At 49.6% G+C, this 24,543-nt stretch overlaps 1 protein-coding gene across 13 annotated transcripts in view; it reads left to right on the top strand.

Moving 5' to 3' along the window:
- Window positions 1-23,057, top strand: part of STX3 (syntaxin 3) — a 46,477-nt gene extending 23,420 nt beyond the window's left edge. For 3 of the 13 annotated variants that reach the window (XM_056136770.1, XM_056136752.1, XM_056136779.1), the window contains exons 3-10: window positions 4,936-5,035; window positions 7,563-7,637; window positions 9,071-9,138; window positions 10,379-10,487; window positions 12,315-12,388; window positions 12,539-12,673; window positions 14,824-14,934; window positions 19,749-20,516. In XM_056136770.1, coding sequence (XP_055992745.1) covers window positions 4,936-5,035; window positions 7,563-7,637; window positions 9,071-9,138; window positions 10,379-10,487; window positions 12,315-12,388; window positions 12,539-12,673; window positions 14,824-14,934; window positions 19,749-19,889 — 813 coding nt within the window. In that variant the 3' untranslated portion in view covers window positions 19,890-20,516. Of the gene's footprint in view, window positions 1-4,935; window positions 5,036-7,562; window positions 7,638-9,070; window positions 9,139-10,378; window positions 10,488-12,314; window positions 12,389-12,538; window positions 12,674-14,823; window positions 14,935-15,046; window positions 15,158-16,326; window positions 16,440-19,748; window positions 20,517-22,198; window positions 22,282-22,805 lie in introns of those variants that run through there. The other 10 variants (XM_056136822.1, XM_056136830.1, XM_056136814.1 and 7 more) reach the window with 10 other exon arrangements.
- Window positions 23,058-24,543: the final 1,486 nt, after the last annotated feature.

The raw sequence follows: 24,543 nt of genomic DNA, 5'->3' as shown, positions 1-24,543 counted from the left end.
GGGTTGTTAGGCATTCGAATGAATCAATGCTCTTGGCCAAGTTTGTGTTGACAAGGACACCGACGCCTCCAACACTTCTTTTATCGCATGTTCCGAGGAACAATTCTTCTCCAGTGTCGAAAACGGCATGGTGAGATTCGTGTCTTCTTGTCTCGGTCAGACCAATGATGTCGTACTTGATCATTCGCGCTTGTACCATCAGGTCCTCGATGGATGCATCTGATGCTAGCGTACGTGCATTGAAAGTACAGACGATCATTTTTGTCTTCCTTCGTTGTGGCAGCCTAGGTCGGCCTTGAGATTTTGTCGGCCTCTCCTTTCTCATGCTTCTCAGTGCTGCCATGTCGGTGAAGCCTTCAGGGTCAGGTGAATGAGACCAGTTGTAGTTACTGGTTTTGGCATATCGAATACACAGCGGATAGCTTGCCAGGCTCTTCCGTGCGGGCGGAATACTCTCGGTAGCTTGCCAGTCTTTCCGAGAGGTATAGAGGCTTTTGGGGTGACCTCTAATCACCCTTGTAGGTGTTACCATATTTGAACCCTATCAAATATGGTACGACAATTCCAGAAGACGGGTATTTAGTGTCTTATGATGTGTCCGGCCGCGCGGGTCCGGAAAGCGTCCTGGAGTGTGGCGACGGCTGGGTAGTGGAAGTAGTGTCGAGAGTGGAAGTCTGCCAGTGGGGTATTTATCTGGGTAGGGTGGGTCTCCTGTGCACAATTCGATCCCTGGGTGGTTGATGGAAGCAGACAGGGCAGGGTAGGGTGGGGCTCCTGATTAGAATCCCTTTGTCACCTGTGGTGGTGGGAGCAAGCAGAGAAGCTCTGTCCCTGGGTCCGCCGAGCCTGGAGTCCAAGGTCTCAGAAAGTTCTGCTTACCTTGTTCTGTGGGTCTTCAGTTGTGCGTGGGTCTCGGCCGGAGCTGCCGCGCGGGTCCGGAAAGCGTCCTGGAGTGTGGCGACGGCTGGGTAGTGGAAGTAGTGTCGAGAGTGGAAGTCTGCCAGTGGGGTATTTATCTGGGTAGGGTGGGTCTCCTGTGCACAATTCAATCCCTGGGTGGTTGATGGAAGCAGACAGGGCAGGGTAGGGTGGGGCTCCTGATTAGAATCCCTTTGTCACCTGTGGTGGTGGGAGCAAGCAGAGAAGCTCTGTCCCGAAGCTCTGTCTTCGAAAACTCTTGAGCTAATTCGCCAGCGTGGTTTGGCGCATGCCTCAGGCAACCGCAAGCTAACGTCCGAGCTTGCAAAGCAGTGCAGAGATGCGATCAAGGAAGACCTCAAAGAGAGAAGAGCAGAAGTACTGGTAGATGCGGCAGAAGCCGGGAAAAGTATTCGTAACGCCCGTCTGTCCTTCGCCAACTATAAGACCAAGATGACTGCCCTCTGACGTCCTGATGGATCCATCACATCCTCCAGAACGGCAATGGAGAAGATTATCCATGACTTCTACTCAAATCTCTTCGATAGCCATGTCCACTTGCCGACATACCAAATTCCACAGGATGGGTATGTCGTTCCCAACGTTCTCCCTTCTGAAATCCGACACGCCATTTCGTCAGTAAAGAAGCAAACAGCACCCGGCCCAGACAAGGTCAGACCTGAACACCTGAAGAACCTGCCGTCAGTACTCATCAATACACTGGCTCGGCTCTTCACTCGCTACCTGTCTGAATGCAAGGTTCCATCTCAATGGAAAACCAGCAGGACCATACTACTGTTCAAGAAGGGAGACATCCATGACATTGGCAACTATCGCCCGATCTGCCTATTGTCTGTCATCTACAAGTTGTTCACTCGAGTCATCCTGAATAGGATTGGCAGAACACTAGATGAAGGACAACCATGTGAGCAAGCAGGGTTCCGCAAAGGATTCAGCACCATCGACCATATCCACACGATAACCAAACTCATTGAGGTTTCTCGGGAGTTCAAGATGCCGCTCTGCTTAACGTTCATTGATTTAAAGAAGGCCTTTGATTCTGTTGAGACGGAAGCGGTCATTGAAGCCCTAGCCAATCAGGGCATTCAAGCCCAATACATCAGGATCCTCCGTGAGCTGTATTGCGGATTCACTACCAGGATCTCACCATTCTACAAAGAAGTGATCGTTGATGTCAAGAGAGGGGTGCGGCAGGGTGATACCATTTCACCAAAACTCTTCAGTGCCACCCTCGAGAACATCATGCGACGACTGGAATGGGAAGGAATGGGAGTGAAGATAGATGGTCGGCAACTACACCACCTCCGCTTTGCTGATGACATTGTTTTCATAACACCAAACATCAGCCAAGCGGCACAAATGCTGGCCGACTTTGACCGTGAGTGTGGAAAGGTAGGACTACAGCTGAATCTTACGAAGACAATGTTTATGAGAAACAGCCTTGTTCCTGACGCCCCATTTGCTCTCAATGGAACGACCATCTCCGAATGCAACAGCTATGTGTACCTAGGTCGAGAGGTCAACATGACAAATGACCTGGCACCCGAGCTGCGCAGGAGGAAGAGAGCGGCTTGGAACGCCTTCAAGAACGTCGAAGAAATAGCTAAGAGGACGAAGAACCTCCGGCTCCGGGCACATCTCTTTGATTCCACTGTTCTTCCTGCATTAACATATGCCTCAGAGACCTGGGCCCTACGCAAACAAGATGAGAACGCCATTCAGGTCTCCCAAAGAAGAATAGAAAGAGCTATGCTTGGAATATCACGTTTCACTCAAATGAGAGAACGAATCCGGAGTTCTGACATCCGTCGACGATCAAGGATCAGGGACGCTGTCTCATTTGCCAAGGTGTCGAAAATCAGATGGGCTGGTCACGTAATGAGATTTAAAGACGACCGTTGGACTAGAGCTGTTACTGATTGGATTCCACGGGATGTCAAGAGACTGCGTGGCCGCCCACCTACCAGATGGTCAGACTTCTTTGTCAAGGTCATGAACGATCGGTTTGAGGCCCTCCATGTTCCCGGAGCGAAGAGATGCTATTGGGCTACACTAGCACGCGACAGGGACAAATGGAGACCTTACTGGCGCCCGCTCGAGCAAATCGACGACTAACGGGAAGTTAAGTGATTAAGTGATCATAAAGTTGTTCCCAGTAATGGATTACATGCATTATTTCGACACCAGTCCCACCACCATCACACCTTCCCACCACCATTATTTTGAATTTCCCACCATCACTCAAACCTGCCGAATAGGCAGATGCGAGGTAATTTATTTGTATTGCCACTGTGCGTAACATAGGATGTCACACAGCTGTGAAAGCATTCTCACGCTCCTAGAAGTCTAAAATTTTAGATCATTAGGGTCTGGAGAAATTTCTGCAGCGAACTGCTTGGTTCTGAGAATCTTTTGTGTGTCTCTCCTGATCGTGGCCGTTAAGGAGCTTAAATAGTTTCCGGAAACTGTGACACCCAGGGTCCCATGAGGGCAGGGTGATGGGAAGGGCTGACCCATCCCCTATCCATGAGGAGGTCTGGAGATTGCCGTCACTAATCCCAAGTACCTGGGCTTTTCATTGGGTTCTGGAAGATGGCAGCATCACCATCCTGCTCCTAGGGGGCAGGTGGAGGGACAGTGTCTGCTCCCGTCTGAGGCATCCCAGTGAAGTCGGCCTGGTGCAGAGTCCGAAGGCATCTCTGCAGCGAGCTGCTCCGTTTCGAGACTCTTTTGTGTGTCTTGCTGTTTTTGCAGTCTGGACCCAGGTTAAGTTGTTTTGCCTTTATTCCTGGACCCCACATAGTCTGATTACTATAAGGTCGCTCATCTTCCCCCAAGCCACACCGCCCCCCACCCCCTACCCCCCACCCTCCATATTCTCCCCCCCCACCTCACCCCAGGTCCTGGCCTCCCTCTTCTTGGTGACATGCCCCTGGCTTGGGAAGCAGATGGACAGACCAGGCAGGTGTGGCCGTGGTGTAGGGGGGCGGGGAGATGGGATGTACACTTGCCCCTCTGCTTGGGCCGTGGTGTGGGGTATGAGGGTCCTTGGCGAGGAATCTGGGGCTGCACCCTGCGTTCCTGCCTGAGTGGCCTGCGTCCTCCCCGGGAATGTCGTGCTGGGGGCACTGAGTTTGGAAATGTCATGTCTGGTCGAGTCAGAAATGTGCAGGAGGCGTTCTTGGCTCCCGCTTTGGTCTCCATCATCCTAAGGGTTCAGTGAGCAAGAGACACCCTGGGCTACCCCTGCCGATATTTTGAAGAATAGAGGGCCGACCGGTAGGATGGATGGAAATGCACAGAAAAGAGCCCCCCCCAGCGGGAGAACGGTCGAGAACCCTGGGCTGAAGGATTCTCACCCTCCCACCCACTGAGTGTTTTCTTCCAGGGTATTTCTTGCGGGTTCTTTCTCCCAGGGAGGGCGGATGTTTTCCTCTCAGGAAACGGTGGGTGTGGATTCTCCTTCTCCCCTACCTCCTCCCCCACCTCCTCCTCCTCCTCCTCCTCCTCCTCCTTCCTCTCTTTCCTCCTCCTCCTCCTTTTCCTCCTCCACCTCCCTTCTCCCTCTCCCTCTCTTCCTCCTCCTCCTCCTCCTTTTCCTCCTCCTCCTCCTCCTCCTCCTTTCCCTCCCTCCTCCTCCTTCTCCTCCTCTCCCTCCTCCTCCTCCTCCTTCTCTTCTCCTTCCTCCTCCTCCTTTCCCTCCTTCTCCTCCTCCTTCTCTTCCTCCTCCTCCTTACTGTTTCTCCTCCTCCTTCCTCTCTTTCCTCCTCCTCCCCTTCCTCCTCCACCTCCCTTCTCCCTCTCCCTCTCTTCCTCCTCCTTTTCCTCCCCCTTCTCCTCTTCCTCCTCCTCCTCCCTCTCTTCTTCTTCTTCTTCTTCTTCTTCCCCCTCTTCCCTGCTCCGCAGCTTCCGCCCAGGAATACCTCCAGCATTTCCTCTCCGCAATGGGTGTCTTCTTCCCTCTCATGACAGAGGTTATTGTCTTTCCCGTGGTAGATCGAGGAAACGCGGCTCAACATCGACAAGATATCAGAGCACGTGGAGGAGGCCAAAAAGCTCTACAGTGTCATCCTGTCCGCACCCATTCCAGAGCCAAGTGAGTGTTCCACGTGGGGACTCTCCGGGCACCACCCTTGGTGCTGGGACCAAGCCAGCTCGCCTTCCTCCCTCCCGGATCCGCAGAGTCAAGTTCCAGCACTTTATGTGATGGTCTCATCCTTTTGTCTTCAGCTCCTCTGCCCTCCGTGACCTGACACTGTCCAGCCCTGGGAAGCGTTTCTCTTTACGGTCCTGCATTTTTTTTTTTTTGTTGGTGTTGTTCTTTTTTTTTCTTTTTTCCCCCTTAAATTTTTATTAGTGAAACACCATGAGGTACAGTTGTAGACTGACACATTTTTGTGCTTGGGTTTCAGTTATACAATGATCGAATACTCATCCCTCCACTGGTGCCCATTCTCCACCACCACTGATCCCAGTATCCCTCCCACCCCCCTTCCCCCATCCCCCATCCCACCCTACCTCTGTGGCAGGGCATCCCCTTTTGTTGTCTCTCTCCGTTTGAGTGCTGTGGTTTGGGTCCTGCATTTTTTTAAAAAATTATTATTGTATTTATTTTTGCCTTTGGGGTCACACCCAGCAATGCTTAGGGGTTACTCCTGGCTCTGCACTCAGGAATTACTCCTGGCAGTGCTTGGGGGACCGTATGGGATATCGGGGATCGAACCCAAGTCAGCCACATGCAAGGCAATTGCTCTACCCACTGAATTATCGCTCTGGCCCCTTTTTGGTCCCACATTTTATCCCTTTAATCAGACTTGACTCTCTCCTCTCAGGACCTGGCCAGGGCCCAGCTGGGACTCTTACTGCTCTGGGCATTCCTTGTGTGTGTGTCCACTGCACCATGGCTGGCACGCTCTCCTCTTCCTCCAGCTCCCTTTCCACGTTCTTCCTTTTTCTTTTCTTCCCGTGAAATGTGTCCAAAATGATTCATTCCCCCCTTTATTTATTTATTTTTTGCTTTTTGGGTCACACCTGGCGATGCACAGGGGTTACTCCTGGCTCATGCACACAGGAATTATCCCTGGCGGTGCCCAGGGGACCATATGGGATGGTGGGAATCGAACCCGGGTTGGCCTCGTGCAAGGCAAACACCCTACCCACTGTGCTTTCACTCCAGCCCCTCATATCCCCCTTTATTCCTCCCAACCTTAACCTGTGATTTTGTTACCACCACGGAAATAATACTTTCCCTCTTCCCTCCAAATGTCACATTTTTAGGGTAGCATTGAAGGTAATATTTTCAGTTCCTTGGGGACAGGGAGCACAGTCATGCTGTCATTTCACTCTGAGAATTTTCTTGTGACTTCTCCTCTCTATCAAGGTCAGGGTTGCAGCGAGTAGGTGCCTGGGCACTGCCGTGGTCCCATGTGTTACTTCCCTGCCATCCTTCGTTCCGTCCTCTCCTACATGCTGGCCACCCGGCCCATTCCCAGACTAATCTGTGTCCTTCAGAGATCTTCCTCTTCCTACACACTTCCTGTCTGCTTTTCTACTTGTTTAACCCCTGGTCCTTGAGATTTAATCCTCCTGCCGCCTGTGTGAGAAACCTTTCTGCACCTCTCCTCAGCCAGCTGTTGACGCGCTCTGTACATTAGACCTGCTTATCTGTTTATCCTGATCTGGAGCCCTTGAAGGCAGGATCCGGATGTCACCTGTCTCTGACCCTGTGTTCCTTGCTGAGTGCCAACCTTGGGGCAGGTGCTAGAGGATGCTTTTGAATGGTCATCACTCCTACTTAGTTCATTCCCCGTAACTGCATGCCCTGTGCCTGGGGCCCACAGCCAGCGTGCTCTACATTTTCGCTTGATTTCAAGTGCAGAAGTTGCAGGAAAACACAGTCCCACATTTCCTGGTTGAAAGCTTCATGGTAAACCAGATTCCTCCCCCTCTCCCTCTAAAAGCAGTATTTGAACTGGGGACCCTGGTGCTGGGAAATGTACGCTGGTAAAGGGATGGGTGTTGGAATACTGTATGACTGCAACTTGATAATGAGCATGACTGCAACCTAGTCATGAGTTTTGTAAGGGGCTATCTCACAGTGATTCAATTAAAAAAATTTTTTTAAAAGATAAAAAAGAAAGCAGTATTTGGGACCAGGGAGATAGCATAAGGGTTAAGCTTAGCACTTGCCTTGCATGCAGCTAACCCAGATTCGATTCCTGGCACCATATGTTGTTTCCCACAGGAGTGGCCCTTGAGCACAGAGCCAGGAGTAAGTAATCCCTGGCACGGCTGGCCCTCCAATTCAAACAAATTCATGTTTAAAAATAGAAGCAAGCTTTTAGAATGTTCTCCTATTGGTAGCCTGGTTATAAGGACAGATGGTAGGCTCCAGCTGTTTTTTCTTTTTCTTTTTCTTTTTTTCCAATTCTAGAGGTCTGGGATGGGTATTGTTTAAAAAAAAAGTCTTTTGTGAAGCAGGGATTCTAATGGGATTCTCACTGGGATGAATATAGCTCTGGGCATGGGTGCTGAGAAAGACCCCTGCTCCCCGTGTTAGGCTGCAGCGCCTAACACAGTGAGTCAAGCCCCGTGGACTCACCCTGCCTTTATTTCCACCCCAGAAACCAAGGATGACCTGGAGCAGCTCACAGCCGAGATCAAGAAAAGGGCCAACAACGTCCGGAACAAGTTGAAGAGTAAGCTGGGAGCTTACGCTGCTCACCTCACTTCCAGCCTCTTGGCGTGCCGCCCCTTCTTCTCCTGGCCTTTCTGGGGGCTTGACCCCTGCCCCTGTGACTGCCCCAGACATTCAGCCCCTGCTTGAAAAGTGTGGCTGTAGCTGGAAGTGTCCAGACTTGAGGGGGTGGGATGGACAGGCGCCTTCAGATCCCGTCCCCCGGTGAGCTGGGCTCTTAGCTTGTCCCTCCCGAGCCGTGGAGCTATGTCAGCATTCTGTCTGGGCTGCGTTCTGGGGGTGGGTGTGTCACTGGCTCCACACCCTCTGGACAGAGTCTGGGTCAGAGAAGCCCCCGCAGAAGGATTCTCTTTGGTGGACTTTGTTGGCTCCCTGGTCACTTGTTGTTGTGTTTGCCCAGTGGGGTGGTGGCCATGTCCCGTGGGCTGGAGAGTGAGAGCAACACTGCCCCAACCTTCAGTATGATCCCACGGAGGGCAGAGGTGGACAGGGTGAGCAGCTGCTATGCCAGGTGCTCTGGGTGCCTCCTGGTGGGCCCCTCACCATGCTGTGCTGGGGGCACTGCTGCTTGTTCCCTTTCACTGGGGACAGACCAGCCGTAGCTCTCCCAGTGTATCATGCTGTGACTTGAAAGTAGCAGGGCAGCCCCCCATGCCCAACACACACACACACACTGTCCACCTGACACGTGGCCATCCCCAGCACTCCACATGGTCCCCCAAGTCCTGCTAGGAGGGATCCCTGAGCACAGAGCCTGGAGGAATTCCTGAGCGCTGCCAGGTATGGCACAGACCTCCCCCTTCCCCCCACCCCCACACCCACTTCGAAGCGTCAGGGCAAGGTGTTGGGGTGAGAAAAGTCAACACTGCTGACGAGGAGGAGCATCTGTATGTACGGAGCCCACAGCAGCCCATCAGAGACCCAGGGAGCAGCCCAGGAGGAATGGCACCTTGTAGTTTGGCAGTCACACCCACAAACTGCCCCCAGCACTGTGTAATCTCATCAACAGCCAAGACCCAGAGACTATAAACTAAAGTTCCCAGAAGAAAGCGATGCAGAATTTCCTGGAGCACGTGGCCGCATTTGTGGCCGTGTGACCTCTTATACTCTAACCCACTTACTTACCAAAAGTGGCACACATTTGTTTGGTTGTAACATCCTTGCTTGTATTCTCTTATATTTGGGCTTTAATGGCTCCAGAATGAAATAACAACATCCTTCACACACTTCCCTCTTATTGTGGTGGGAAAGTGCTTGGTGGTGGGATTGGTGTTTGAATGTAATTTGTAATGAACTATTGTGAACTATTTTTATGAAAATAAAATATAAAAATTGAGGGATGGCACCTGCTGGTGTGTGCCCGAGGGGGAGGCTGGTGCCCAGCCCGGATAACTTCCCTCTGTTGCTGGAATCACCTCTCTCTCTGGCCCCTAGGCATGGAGAGGCACATTGAAGACGAAGAAATCCGCTCGTCCGCAGACCTTCGCATCCGGAAATCCCAGGTAAAACTTCCCTTGGTCCGAGAACCAGTCTTCAGTTTGTTGTTTTTTTTCCCAGATCCAGGAATCTTTCCTTCCACAGATGTGACTGTGACTTGGATGTTGATTTGAAGAGCAGCTGGCTAGAGGGAGCCAGAGCCAGTGTTCAGCCCTTTGAGCCCTTTCACTCACACTCTCTCTGTCCTTCTGTCCCTCTGTCCCTCTGTGTCTCTGTCTCTCTGTGTCTCTGTGTCTCTGTCTCTGTCTCTCTCTCTGTCTCTGTCTCTCTCTCTCTCTCTCTCTCTCTCTCTCCCCTCTCTCTCTCTCTCTCTCTCTCTCTCTCTCTCTCTCTCTCTCTCTCTCTCCCCTCTCTCCTCTCCTCTCTCTCTCCTACTCAGAGCACTTGGTGCTCAGGGCCTTCAAGCACAGCCTCCTCATGCAAGCAGGAAGGCCCAAACCTCTCTAAGGGTTGTTAGTCTGTAGTTGTCCAGTTTCGAAGTAATCAGAGATAAAGATCCTTGGGGCCAACCCAGGTTCCATCCCCAGAATCCCATAGGGTGTCCTCTTCGGTACCACCAGGAGTAATTCCTGAGTGCAGAGCCAGGAGGAACCCAAATACCACCAGGTCGGGAGCAAAAGAGAGAGGGCGAGGGGTAGAAGCAGTAAGTGGTGATGGAGAGTGGGCAAGTGACAGACTTGAGACTAATGTGTGTGAAGAAAAAAAAAACATGTATTGTGGCATAACAGACACTGACATCTTCAGAGTGAATGCAGAGCCCTGTTCTAGAGGCTTTGGAATCCTCTAGATTCTTTGGGATCGGGAACACGGGCTGTGATTAATTGGCCTGGGTGCCTCAGTTGTAGGTTGCAGCATGTTAGGAAGGTAATGTAGGAGTCTTTTGAAATTTTGCGAGTAAATAGATCTTGTTATAAGCAAGAAACTGCAGGGTAATCAGTCTGGTAAGAACTTCGGCATGGGGGGGATGTTGGGAGGCTGGTGACTTGGGCCCCATCATGACCGTATGAGGTCAGCAGAGCAGGAACAGGGGCTGCAAACCTGCTTTAGAAAGGCCAATGGGCATCTTGAGGAAAACAGGACGTGGAGCCTGACCCCCTGGGCTTTTGCGTCGAGGTCGGAGGCCCCTGGGGCCCTGCCTCTTGGGGGCATGGGTGTAGGGGGAGGTGTGGGCAGGTTCTTCAGAGGCCAGGGCCCTCCTGGGTCTCTGTTCTGGGGGGCGTCCTCCATCACCCCCTGTCCCTGCAGCACTCCGTCCTGTCCCGGAAGTTTGTGGAGGTGATGACCAGATACAACGAGGCGCAGGTGGACTTCCGCGAGCGCAGCAAAGGGCGAATCCAGCGGCAGCTCGAAATCAGTACGTGCTGGAAGTGTGGCCGCGCCTCCTCGCCTTTCCCTGCTCCCACCCGGAACAGTGGCCACTCTTGGGCCTGGCAGGGGGGTTTCAGCCGTGGGTGGGGGAGCCCGCCTTGCCTCACACACCGAGGAAGTGCTGGCTGAACGCCTGCTCCCCTGTGGAGTCACGGCCCCCCCTGTCCAACCGCAAAGAACACTGATACAGAAAAAGTGGAGTGGGGGTGGCTGTGAGGAATAAGGAAACTAGTCAGACTGTGAGGGGTTCTGCCATGTCTCCTCAGAAAAGAGTGGTGGTGTTCAGTGCCTGGGGCGAGGGGGTATTGGGTACTGTGAGGGTTAAGATGGATGGAGCAGGGCTCAGGCAGGAGGGGGCTTCTTGTCCAGGACATGTCAGGTTGCTCTTGGCGTGTGTGTGTGTGTGTGTGTGTGTGTGTTTGGCTGTGTATGAGTATCTGTGAATGTGTGTATTTGTCTGTGTGTCTCTGTGTGAGTATCTCTCTATGTGTGTGTGTGTTTCTATCTGTATATTTGTATATTTGTCTCTGTATGAGTATCTGTATGTGTGTGTCTGTATCTCTGAGTGTGTGTGTATTTGTGTGTCTCTGTATGTGTGTGTATGTGTCTGTGTATCTCTGCATGAGTGTGTGTGTGTCTGTCTCTGTATGAGTGTCTATGGTAAAGGTAAAGGTAAAGGCCCTCCCGTTGATCGTCGATTTGCTCGAGCGGGCCCAGTAACGTCTCCATTGGAGACTTTGTTGTTACTGTGTCTGGCATATCGAATACTCTCGGTAGCTTGCCGGGCTCTCCGAGAGGGGCGGAGGAATCGAACTCGGGTCGGCCATGTTGGCCGCGTGTAAGGTGAACGCCCTACCCGCTGTGCTATCACTCCATGAGTATGTGTCTATGAATATGTGTATTTGTCTGTGTGTCTCTGTATGTACTCTGTGTGTCTGTGTGTCTGTGTGTCTGTGTACTCTGTGTGTCTGTGTGTCTGTGTGTCTCTGTATGTACTCTGTATGTATTTGTCTGTGTGTCTCTGTATGTACTCTGGACAAACTTGCAGGCTATCGAATATAGCCTGCCCACAGGGCAGAGTCTGGCAAACTCCCCGTGGCGCACCAAATATGCCAAATACCAGTAACAATGATGGGTCTCATTCTCCTAAAAAGCCTTGAATATAATCTCAGGGCTAGGATGAAAGAGACGTTACTGGGGCCTGCTCGAGGCAATCGACGATTAACAGGATGATGAATGAATGAATGAATGTCTCTGTATGTGTGTGTGTCTGTTTATCTGTATGAGTGTGTGTATTTGTCTCTGTATGAGTGTCTGTATGTGTGTATGTGTCTATGTATCTCTGTATGGGTGTGTATGTGTGTGTGTGTCTCTGTATGAGTGTCTCTCTGTGTGTATGTGTCTATCTCTGTATGAGTGTGTGTATTTGTGTATCTCTGAGTGTCTCTGTGTGTGTGTATCTCTGTGTGAGTGTGTGTATTTGTCTTTGTCTCTGTATCAGTGCCTGTATGTGTGTTATGTGTCTGTGTGTCTCTATGAGTGTATGTATTTGTGTGTCTCTGTGAGTGTCTGTCTCTATGTATGTATGTAGCTGTATGAGTGTGTGTGTATTTGTGTCTTTGTGTGAGTGTCTCTGTATGTGTTTGTATGTGTCTTTGTATCTCTGTATGAGTGTGTGTGTGTGTGTGTGTGTGTGTGTGTGTGTGTGTGTGTGTGTGAAGGACCTCACTCCTTTGGGTGAAGAGAGTATTCCTGCATCTCAGGAAACTTTCAAGCCGACCTTACATGTGACCCTGGTTCTTTTGTTTAAAAGCTGGCAAGAAAACCACCGATGAGGAGCTGGAGGAGATGCTGGAGAGCGGAAACCCCGCGATCTTCACTTCCGGGGTGAGCGCCTCGGGACCCACCACGCAGCGCGTCCCCCGCGTGGCGTGAAGATGGGGTGGCAGCTGCGGAGTGGCGAGGAGGGGGTGGCGGCGGGGAGCCGGGCCGTGTCCGGGCGCGGTGGCCGACGGCCTGCTCCTGTGGCCCCTCTAGATCATCGACTCTCAGATTTCCAAGCAAGCCCTGAGTGAGATCGAGGGGCGGCACAAGGACATCGTGCAGCTTGAGAGCAGCATCAAGGAGCTGCACGACATGTTCATGGACATCGCCATGCTGGTGGAGAACCAGGTAACCGGGCGGGCCGGAAGGAGCAGGTGCTCCAGGCAGGGGCTGAGGGGATGCAGGAAGGCAGGTGAGGGGTGTGTGTTTGTGTGTGTGTGTGTGTGTGTGTGTGTGTGTGTGTGTGTGTGTTTCTGGGGGAAGATCCTCTGAAATTCCCGCCCGGAGTACCAGAATCCCAGGTCCCGGGGAGAGGCACACCCAGATTGCTGGCCCTCCGGACCTCCTTGCCCAGCTTCTGTCACCTCTTGTTTCTGCGGGCTCTGAGGTGCTCAGGATGTTTTTCTCCCTGTCTCGGGGGTGAGGGAAGATGGGGAGCACAGCTAGCAACACTCGGGATCCTGCAGTACAAGGGATGGGACCCTGCAGCTCCTGCAAGCCAGAGCTTCCCTCCAGCCCTGAGTCATTCCCCAGGCCTGCCCTACCAACCCACCTCTCTCTCTCTCTCTCTCTCTCTCTCTCTCTCTCTCTCTCTCGCTAGCTCGTTCTCGCTCTCCCCCCCCCCCCCCCCAGATTAGAGTGACGGGTTCTTAATGTTCCTGCCTCTCTAGAGGAACTGTCACTAATGACGAGCACGTGCTTGTTTTTCCCTGCTTCACAGGGAGGAAATGTTCTCTTTTTGTTGTTGTTGTTGTTTTTGTTTGCTTTTTGGGTCACACCCAGCGATGGATGCTCAGGGCTTACTCCTGGCGGTGCTTCGGGACCTTATGAGATACCCTCATGCAAGGCAAATGCCCTATCCGCTTTGCTATCACTTGGCCCGAGGGAGGAAATGTTAAGTTCAGCAGAGGTTTTGATTTTTCACCCCGTGTTTGATATTTTTCTTCTGTGTTTTTCTAAAAGAGTTGACATCGTTTTTTTTTTTTTTTTTTTTGCTTAGAGACTAGGAAAGCACAAAAGTGACCAGGAAGAGCAGAGTAGTATTTAGTTACAGAAGCTCTTCAGCACTCCTGTCACTCGGAGTGACTTTCCCATACAGCGGGTGCCTGGGGCTTCCAGGGCAGTTGATTGACACGAGCTATGGAGGGGTGGGGAGGAGGGTGTCACCTATCCTGACCTTCCTGCTGCTTTGTCCCCGGGAGAGGATGGCAGCCGCTTAGACCCGGCTCTGAGCCCTGCCTGGCTGATTTTGGCTTCAGCCCCTGCTCAGGGCTCTGGCTGTGCCTTTCCCCAGCCCCTGGCCTGGGAGACTATTGCTCAAGTCCCCCTATCCCTGCTTCTCTTTTTTTTCTCCCCCCACTGCCTTGCGGAGGGACTGGCATGAGGTTCCGGTGAGGGTAAGTTGCCACTCTCTGTTTTCACACAGCCAGGTCACAGGGAATGGCTGGGGGGGGGGGGGGGGGGAAGAAGGGGGGAGGGGAGGGGAATTCCCATCCAGAGATGCTCGGACACTGGGGCGACGAAACATTCCCTGTTGGAAATCATAGCTAGGAGGTGGCTGGGAGTACTAAGAGTACTAAGAGCCCAGTGACTCCTTGGCTCAGTCGCTTAGAATATCTGTCAGTCACCTAAGGATGTGTCAAGTGTCCCCCTTCAGGGCCTTTCAGAGAAAGCAAACGTGTTCCCCAGCTCTGGTACTTACTGAGCACACGCGGTATGCAGGGACCCTTCTATAGGGTCCCAATCAGGCTGAATGACCAGCTTGGCGCAGGTCTCAATGCCCAGGAGGAGATGAGTAATGCACTGAGAACACGAGACTTCTAATACTTCTATACAAGTCTCATGTCCTGATAGGTAGACTGTACTGGGGGCTGACATGCCTTGCATGCACTTCCCCACTAAGCCACATCCCCAGCCCACGAGAGTCTTACTCTGGTTCCCCTTCTCACGTGCTTAATTTTAGGGAAAAATCTGGTGGTGGCATCCCTCAGGAAAAGAAAAGAGATTAAATTTATGGTTACCGGGTATCCATACAGGGTGCTGGAAGAATCTAGCGAGGTGCTGGTCTCCAAGGAGTTTTTCTATAGTCGCTTGATTGACTTTCTCGAGTGAGTGACCACCACCAAGGGGCAGGGAACCACAGGAAAGCGGGAGGAACATGCGCACACGTGCCCACACGTCCAGTGGCTGTCTCAGTTTCTCCACCCTGAGCCTGACGAGAAGAGCATCCCAGTTCTGGGGCAGGCTCATGGGGTGTGACCGGCATCTGTCCTTTGCAGGGTGAGATGTTAGATAACATAGAGCTGAATGTCATGCACACAGTGGACCATGTGGAGAAGGCGCGGGAAGAAACGAAGCGAGCTGTGAAGTACAAGGGCCAGGCCCGGAAGGTGAGACTCTCTGCGGCCCTCGGAGGAGAGAGAGTCCAACTTTGGTTTGCCGTGTCTCTCGCTTTCTCTCTTGCCTGTCTCTGTCCCTGTCGTGTCTTCCGTGCGGGCAAAGGGAGCCATGATTGACCGGATTGAGAACAACATGGACCAGTCAGTGGGCTTCGTGGAGCGGGCCGTGGCCGACACCAAAAAGGCCGTCAAGTACCAGAGCGAAGCTCGGCGGGTGAGCGCCCTGCTCAGCGGGGCCGGCTGTTTCTCCTCAGAGTCCTGCCCACCTGTGTCCTCAGGCCCCTGTGCCTTCCCACCCTGTCCCTTCCTCGGTCCCGAGACCTACACCAGCCTTCCCGGGTGGGACTCCTGCCCTGCTGAGACACGCATGGATCTGGCTCAGACTCTCCCCGTGAGCACATACACGGCCGCTCTGTAGGGTGGACACGCTGCCCAGCAGTGGCTGGTCCCTTGGACACAACTTAGCATCCCTGCCATCAGTACATTTCACTCCTCCGTTCCTCAGACACCTCATCCTTCTCTTCATTGTCCCTCACTGTAGTGTCTTCTGCCACCCCACACACCTTTGCCTCTGCCAGGAACCGGGTGATCTGCTCATTGCCCCGGGAACATTCTCGAATGTCTAGAGCACCTATTATTTCTGCCTCACAGTGAAAAAAAAGTTGAGGCTCGGAGGTTAAGAACTCTCTGGGTCAGCCTTCAAGTTGAGGTTTAGTAAGTCATCACGCTCATCCAAGCACACCATCCGCTTCCCTCTATTCTTGGTACCCTCCTTGCTGGGGAACTTTCGGGCTTCTCTGCCATTGGTGTTGGAGGCGACTGGCCTCTCTCAGGCTGTACCTTTCTGGCACTTTCTCACGGGCTCTGGTGTTTTCATTCTTGAGTTTTTCTTCTGGACTTTCTGTATTGCTTGGGCAGGGATATAAAGAACCTGGAAGTGATTTTCGAATGTCGTTCTGAATCCAGGCCAGCTCGCTCTAGAACCATAATCATGCGTTTTGATGTGAGAGGTGGGGTGTCCTGCTGGGGAAAGATGGATGAAAGTTTGAAATCAAAAAAGAGCCTTACTCGCTCGAAAAAGACAATTATAATGACCCTTTGCTGCCTGGGAACCCTGTGATAGCATCTTCTCCAGGCATGCGGAACTGTTATGCGAATGGCTCAAAACTCTATATTTCTGTCTGCTGGCCTTGCTAGCTAAGAAGCAATCTAGGAAAACACAATATGCTGCTAGAATGTTTGTGTTGTGTAGGGATGTCAGCTTTTTAATTTGGATTGATGAGGTTTTCTCTGTTGAGGTGAGAGGAGTTGGGTTGGGGATGAATTCCTGTTTTTTGTTGTTGTTGTTTGTAATATATATTTTTTTCTTATTCCTCTCTCCAGAAACTGATAATTATCTTTGTGGTAGTAGGTGTGTTGCTGGGCATTCTAGCATTGATTATTGGACTTTCCGTTGCCCTTTAATAGGGCGGCCTGAGCGGCTGCTGCACTGAAATGTAAGTACAGGAAGGTTCGGGGGACTGTGATGGGCTTGCTGAGGCTACAGATTCAACTGCTTCTCCCTTCTGATTGTCCTCAGACACTGTGTAGCTCTCTGAGACATTCAGTGGCCCGTGCGTTCTTGCGTCTGCTTCAAATTCTGCTCTTGGGTTCTGGTTGCAGTCCACGGCCACATCTCTGCTTGCTCCTGTCCTACAGATTCTGTCTTTGTGCTCTGTCTCGGGATGTGCTTCTCCACCTCTCCTGGCACACCTGAGCGTCTCCTTTCTGCTCTCCTCACTCAGTAAGCCTGTTCCTTGGCTGGGTACAAGAATATGTGATTTCGATCTGGAGTTCGTTGAGTTCTTCCTGGCTTGCCTGGGTATGGGGCTTTGCTTTTGTATTCTTTTCGGTGTAAACGAAGCTGGGAATTGGGATTAGGGTTTGTGGGGTTTGGTTTGTGGCTGAGTGATGGGATCTCAAATGATAAATGGGTTAATGGTTTTGAATATTGAGTTGTGCAGGACAGTATATTCATAAACACCTGTTACACTTACTCTGGAATCCTCACAGCACCCCTGTGAGGTGGGGACTATTGTTATCCACATTTTACAGGTGAAGACACTAAACTTCAAGGCAAGTCAAGAACAGAACCAGGTACACACACACACACACACACACACACACACACACACACACCCTTGTAATGGATTTTTAGGAGTCTTCCTTATTACATCTTAAGTTCTCTTTATGAAAAAAGATAGCCATCTAGAAATCCCGAAGATCAGGAGAATCTTAGTGCTGAGTGACTTTAAAGTTTAGCCTATTAATTTCTTTAAAATGTAGCAGAATGAGCTGACCACTGACTCAGAGCTTCATGTGTATATTAATATCTTGGCAAGAATGGTCTTGTTTTGGGGACTGTTAAAGCTTTTTCAATACTATTTTTGAATAAGACAACATATATATATACACATATATATATTTAAAAGATCTATAAAGTAAAGGTGAAGCAGTGAACTTAATATTATGACTGATACCTTCTGACAGGTTTCATGTGCAGTGTAATTTTATATAGTTCATGTGCTACTAACTAAAGTTTTGTGCACTATTACAAAATCATAGGCATTTTTCCTCAATGCTAAAAATCTCCTTGTACATCTAATTTTTGGCTACAGATTGTGACTGTTCACCTTTCCTTGCTGGTGAGCAGGACTCCAGCCTTCATTCAGCATAAACTTTTTAAATGAAACCTTGCCAGCCATCTAGATTATTGAATTTAATCAACCAACATCCCTAGTGGGAACTGCAGGTAGAGCCCCACGACCTGCAGTGGGTAGTGGGACTCTAGTCCATTTTGTTCAATCACATCAACTCTTTAGTGTTTCCCCTATATTTAGAGGGTTTTACCTTTGTAATTGCTGTTATTAACAGTATGACTAAATTAACCTTTTTCTCATACCCACTTTTTTATTACAGATTCGTAGGAGTTACTGAGTAATAGATGTATTTTTAAGACTATATATTCTGCCATGTTGATACTTAGAACTGTTCCTTCCTTGTATTGTTTCAATATGTCTCTTCCTCCTCTTCTTCCTTTCAAGTGGTTTGAAAGCCAAATTACTATAGTACTAGCATTCAAATTCTTCTTGGAAAATAAGCAGTTCAATGAGGCCATCAGTGTCTCTTGAGACAATTAATTGGTTGGTTCAGTTTTTTCCCATGGCATTTGGACTCTGCTCCTTATTTTTTACTCCTGTTAAGGGTTACATTTCGTTTGGGTTCTTAACTCTCACTGGAAAAGGAAGTGAAAATTAGGTAAGGTTTAAATAGTTGAAATCTTCCCTGGCCGAGCCAGATTCGATTCCTCTGCCCCTCTTGGAGAGCCCAGCAAGCTACCGAGAGTATCTCGTCTGCAATGGCAAAGCCTGGCAAGCTACCCGTGATGTATTCAATATGCCAAACACAGTAACAACAAGCCTCATAATGGAGATGTTACTGGGTCGAGCAAATTGATGAACAACGGGAGGACAGTACAGTGCAGTGCAGCCTTGGATGAAAGATGCCTTCCAAATGCATAGTGCCTATTTCCATTCCAAATCCTGGGAATTCAGAAGGTAAACGAATCATTTTTTATTTTTTTCTTTTTGGGCCACACCCACCGATGCTCAGGGGTTACTCCTGGCTATGTTCTCAGGAATTACTCCTGGTGGTGCTTGGGGGACCATATGCAATTCTGGGTATCGAACCTGGGTCGACCACGTGCAAGGCAAACTCCCTACCTGCTGTACCATCTCTCCGGCCCCCATGAATCATTTTTTAAAACGGGAATAATTCTAACATTGCTGGGAGTTGACTCATCTGAGCTTGAAGATGCCACGTGGCTGAACAGCTGTGAGGTTGCTTGTTCCGCTGCACCTCATATTCCCTACTCAAATCCCCCCTGGGCATCCGTCTGCTCTGAGGGAGAGAGGACTGTGAGGGTGGGGGGGCAGAGAGGAAGTATGCGGAAGTATGCATTTATTCTTCCCAGCTATGTGCCAGCTACAGCTCTAGCACAGGAATATTCTCCTCCTTTTCCAGTTTTTCAGACACGGAACCTCTTTCAAGTTCATTAAAGTTAAACTTGTCCCAGCCCACACGACTTGTAAGGCAGAGCACCATCATCTGTCCCCTAAGCTTCCCCACCCCCCCCTTTTTTTTTTTTTGCTTTTTGGGTCACACCGGTGATGCACAGGGGTTATTCCTGGCTTTGCAATCAGTAATTACTCCTGGTGGTACCTAGGGAGCCTTATGGGATGCTGGGAATCGAACCTGGGTCTGTGCAAGGCAAACGCCCTACCAGCTGTGCTATCGCTCCAGTCCTTTCTCTCTTCACTGTGCCTTCTGGGAGGTAAGGGGGGAGGGGGCAGTGATGGAGAAGATACCAGTACCTTGGAGGCTTCTGCAGCTGTATTGGAGAGATGCTGACGGGAGTTGTGTGGTGAGAACTGGTGTTTTTAGTCAGATTGTGCCTCCCCATTGACAAGTTTTCACGAGTGTGTGGCGGCCAGCGTGAAGGATTCACAATGACCCAGAAAGTTTTCTATTTTTACCCCCCTCCCTCACCACAGTACCTTTTATCTCCCTTGTACAGTGAGTGGGATAGTTAATTCTGGGTCTTGGGGGCTGTCAGATTTCTCAAGCTTCCTGTTGATTTTTCTGTTATTTTCCATTTTGCAGTTCTAACTAACCTTTGTACCTTCTAGGTTTCTGGCTGATTCTTAATGTCACTGTCTGCCTCCATCCTGTGCACTGATCGGCTCTTCCTTCCCCTCCTCTCTTAGAATCCAATTTTTCTCCAGCCTGGAGTGGCCACCTATGACTTTAGATGGAAATGGAGTTGGAATGGCGCACCCGAGAGCGAGAGAAACCATTCCTTTGTTTCCGTGTCACCATCCCTGGACCTGACCCAGCCAACAATTTAGCCCTGGAGGAACCCCGTCGCCCGAGCGCAACCCCGAGTTCTCCAAACCTTCTCCTGCCCCACCAATGCCGAAGTGCCTTTTCTCCTGGATGATGAAGTAGCCATTTGTGTTTCTTCATTCTGACGTGTCAAATTGGACACTGCACCTTGTCATTCAGATGTGTCAAATTAGACACTGCACCTTGAAAAGCTTAGCTGAGGCCTTCCCAAGGTGCTGTATTTTCTACCTCATGGAGGATTCTTCTCCTAGAAATTGCTTTTATTTGGGTGGGGTTGGGGTGATTCTCTAGAAGAAAGTAAAGGGATTCTTCTAAGTCTAGCAGTGAGAAGGCCTGGTACCTGAGACTTCTGCCAGGCAGGACCCTGATCCTCAGTCTGTTTTTCCCTATGTCAGGAAATAAGAGGGACCGGCAGATGTCATTTTGGTCTCAGCAGTTGGGCTATTTGAAATTAGGCTTTAAGCTACTCTCAGCTTGGTGACCGGCCAACTTTGATCTTTGCATATGCTGTATTTGCTCATGTTTACCCAGGGAGGCACCAGGTTGACCATCCTTCGAGGTTACCATCTGTTAGCATTGAAAGTCTGGTTCTTGTTTCCATGTCTGAGTCCTGGAAACCAGCTAGCTGTTGGCCTTGAGACCAGCAATAACCAAGCACTGGAAACTGGGCCAGGGGCTAGGTGCTCTACAGTGCAGGCTCTGGACATGTTTCAGACAGAATATTCAATCACTCATTTCATGGATTCTAGATCATTTTTTTTTAAATTCTGTGTTTGAGGTGCATGTCCATGGATGCGTGTATCTCTCAGGAAATCGGAAATCAGAAGTGAAGGATATTTATGACCTTGAAAAAGAAATACACGAGTGAAAATTATGTAAGAAACACTCACAAAGTGAATTTCTACTGAAAATAGAATCTTACCCTGTCATTGAGACCTGTGCTCTTCTCTGGGAAGGGTACTGGAAGAATCATAGATCTTTGGGCTGAGGACTAAGGTGTCATTCAGCTTTTCTGCTTAGCAGACAGAAAGTGTGACAAAAGTTTTGACACTTCTTCTAGGCTTGACTTGAGAACATCCTGTAAGGGTGTGGTATCACCCAAGTGGCCTCGGGATGGCAGATGTGTTTCTCTGGGGCTGAGCTAGTAGGCACAGATGAGGAACAACTGAGTAGTTCTGTCAAAGTGAATCTGAGTGGTTCGCTGTGGCCTCCATGTCTCATCCGGAGGAAGCAACAGGTGGGAAGTTCTCAAGTGTAGTGACTGGCCAACCCACCGGTGAGCCCCTTGCCTTCTGCCTCCGTTCTCCCTGATTTGTATTTTGGCTCTGACCTTAATGTTCTCCGGACAGGGGAGCACCCTAGGTCAGGCACCGCTTGCTGGCTTCCTTCACGTGGGCTCCTTTACTCCTTCATTGCCCAGTACTCAGACAGAGCCAGGGGATCGCTCTTGCCCACGGCTGTGAAGTCAGATGAGGACTGGGTTCTGCAGCATGCAGACAAGCTTTGTAATCAGTCCTTCATGCTCTGGAGACTGAGGTCTGGGACTTAGAGTTAGAATGCAAGTGAAGGTATTTTGTTGTTGTTGTGTGTATTTTTTTTTAATGTAAACTTGATTATTTTATTGCTAATTTAAAAATAAATGACTTTATATTGATTATGAAACAGCTCTGGCTCTACTTCCCTGAAAAACATTGTGATCTGGTACCATGGTGGGTGCTGCTTAGGTTTTTGCAAAGGGTCCAGAATCTTCTGGTTTGCTTTGGGCCACACCTGGTGGGATTCAGGGTTTTGTTCAGGGGACCATATGTGCTGCTGGGGACTGAGCTTGTGTCGGCCCTATGCAAGTGTGTGCCTTCCCTTGCTGTTTCTCTCTGGCCCTTTGAATCTTTTAAAAACTACTGCATTGGGTCAGATGGATCAGAAGTTCTAATTTTATCTTAAAAAATGGCTTTACTTTCAAAGACATCAACATTTAACTGTGAGTTTCAGGTTTTCGGTGCTTTTACCCAAAAGAATTTGATCCACTCACTCCCAGATATGTGTCTCTAGCAGGAAGTAGGTCTGACTTTCTGGGATGTAGAGGTTATCCTCCACTACGGCTACTGACTCTTCATCTCTGATGACTCTCACCTTGAAGTAACACTTCTATCTAACTCTGGGTTCTAGCAGCCAGATCCATCTTCCTCTTCCTTCTAGCACTCCTTTGTCATCCTTCATCTCCTCTTCCTTGTCTCCCTCCTTTCGGAACAACACCCCTTGCACAATGTTGATGTTCCTCCCATCCTTTTCCATTTCCTATCTGGACGAGCAGAAGAAGATCATGATCATGATCTGCTGTATTATCCTCGCCATCATCTTAGCTTCCACCATTGGGAGCATATTTGCCTGAAAAAGGTGAGACATCCGTGGAGACGATCAAGCCTCTTGGTACTCTTGTGTCCTTGGGACATTGTTTAGCATGAGCTGCCCCACTCTGGGTGGCATGAAGTGTGGGAGTAGAGACTGGGGAAGAGGTATTTCATGAAGATAAAAATGAGGGACAAGTAGGGAGTTGGGAATAGGTTGACGGGGAGGCAGGTGTAGTCTGTTCCACGAACAGGCCTGGTAGCAAAATACTGTCTAAGAATGTTTTTGCAGGGAAACTTTGGGCCTCAGCATGAAGAGCAAAAGGCGACAGAATTAGTTCTTGTATTGGAAACACCCTAAACTTTTGGGAAGAGGGACACAGAGTAAAACTAAAGTACCTAAGTGTCTTGGTAAATTTAGAGATCTATTTACAATTAGAAGAGCATGTCCTTCCGAACAAAGCCATTCCCTTGCAGGAGGGGGATTTAGTGATCGTGACCTTGCATATCTTACTGTGTAATCTATAGTTCTTCCCTCTCCCCTGCCCCCAAATTTTCTTTTGTCTCCTTCAGGCAGATGGATCCTCGATGGGAATTTCTAATCCTACCATTGTGGTGCCACCACTTCTCCACTCCAGATTCCTCAACTACTCCTTTTTCCATTGCGAAACCTCTTATGACACAGGATATTAATCAGAAAAACAGATACCTATTAAAAGTTATGCAAAGGGAGACTTATGAAAATGCAGAATTGGGTAGTGGCTGAGTTGGAACAGGGTGTAGAGCAACCTATATTAGGAAGAAGGCTTAAAGGCACTACACTGTAGAGAACACTTAGTAGGAACCCATCCAGGAAACTGAATTTAAGCCATCACCATTGTCTACCGGGAGACAGATGTCACAGTATGTTCAGTTTCTTAGGCTCTTATTCTGACTATTCTAAGTTGATCAGGGCACTTGTTGCTGCTTTTCGAGGGCTCACCCTGAACTAAGCTTTCATCTGTATTCTTCTATTAGGGCCCAATAGTCCTTAAAGATTGACAAAAGGTACCACACATGTTCTGCTCATTGCTGTGTCCCAGTGCTTAGCACTGTGCCCACACAGAGATCTGCTTAGACATGTTGATTACTTCTATTGAAGCTCCGATTTCTGCGCATGGATGGATGCTTGGATTTGAAACCTTTTAAGCCTTCAGTGGAAAATGGCTTTTTGGTATCAGAAGCTAAGTAAGACATGCCTGAATTTGCAGTGATCCATTCATGCAAAAACACCAGGAATGCCCACATTACCTAAAATATAAAAAGCCTGTTTCCTGGGTGGGGGGGAGGGGGGCGGCGGCGATGGTAGTGTTCTGCTAGTACCCTCTTTGAGATGATGGTTGGCTTCAGGACTGTGTTTAGGAAACTAAACACACAGCCCCCAAACAAGTCTCTCCTATCTGAGCTCCCAGCATTCATCAGTGTCATGCTTTATGCAAGACAACAAAGACAATAGTAAGATGTTAGATCTCAGAGGTCAAATGAGGCCATTGCATCATTGCATCACTTCGCACCTGACTGAAGCCGAAACTAATTTTGTTGGGCAGGAATCCTGAAGCACTGTCCTGAACACACATTCCAATCCAGGCCCTTAGAGACAGTACAGCAGATAGGGTGCTTGCCCTGCACATAGCCAAACTGGGTTTGGTCCCCCAGTGCTCACCAGGGATGGTCCCTGAGCAAGAGCCAAGAGCAAGCCCTGAGCACTGCCAGGTGGGGACCAAAACCCCAAACGAAAAAGCCAATAAACATTACCTCCAATTGGTTAAGATTCTGCTGGATTCTAATGTAATTCAGCAATTAGCCATGACTTAAGAGGGTCACTAAAATTACACCAAAACATCAGGCAATTCTTGATGATACATTTATATTTAATTTTTTTCTTGAATTCTTAGCATTGTAGCACTGTCCTCCCGTTGTTCATCGATTTGCTTGAGCAGGCACCAGTATTGTTTCACAAACTGTGAGACTTGTTACTGTTCTTTGCAAATCAAATATGTCACAGGGAGCTTGCCAGGCTTTGCCACGCAGGCGAGATACTCTCGGTAACTTGCCAGGCTCTCCTAGAGGGGTGGAGGAATCTAACTCAGGTCAGCTGTATGCAAGGCAAATGCCCTACCCTCCAGACCTTGAATTATTAAAATTCTGAAAAATTATTTTCTTTGCTGGAGATTATTATGCTTTGAGAGAGTGAAAAATCTTTTTAACAATTTGTACTTCCTTTAGATTGAACAGGGGGCAGAGAACTAGTGCTGACTAGCTCTGAAAATTT

This window comes from Sorex fumeus, unplaced genomic scaffold, assembly GCF_029834395.1.
Source record: "Sorex fumeus unplaced genomic scaffold, SorFum_2.1 ptg000007l, whole genome shotgun sequence".
NCBI classification, from domain to species: domain Eukaryota; kingdom Metazoa; phylum Chordata; class Mammalia; order Eulipotyphla; family Soricidae; genus Sorex; species Sorex fumeus.
The sequence above is the reverse complement of the archived record's forward strand: the minus strand, read 5'-3'. Positions and strand labels throughout refer to the sequence as shown.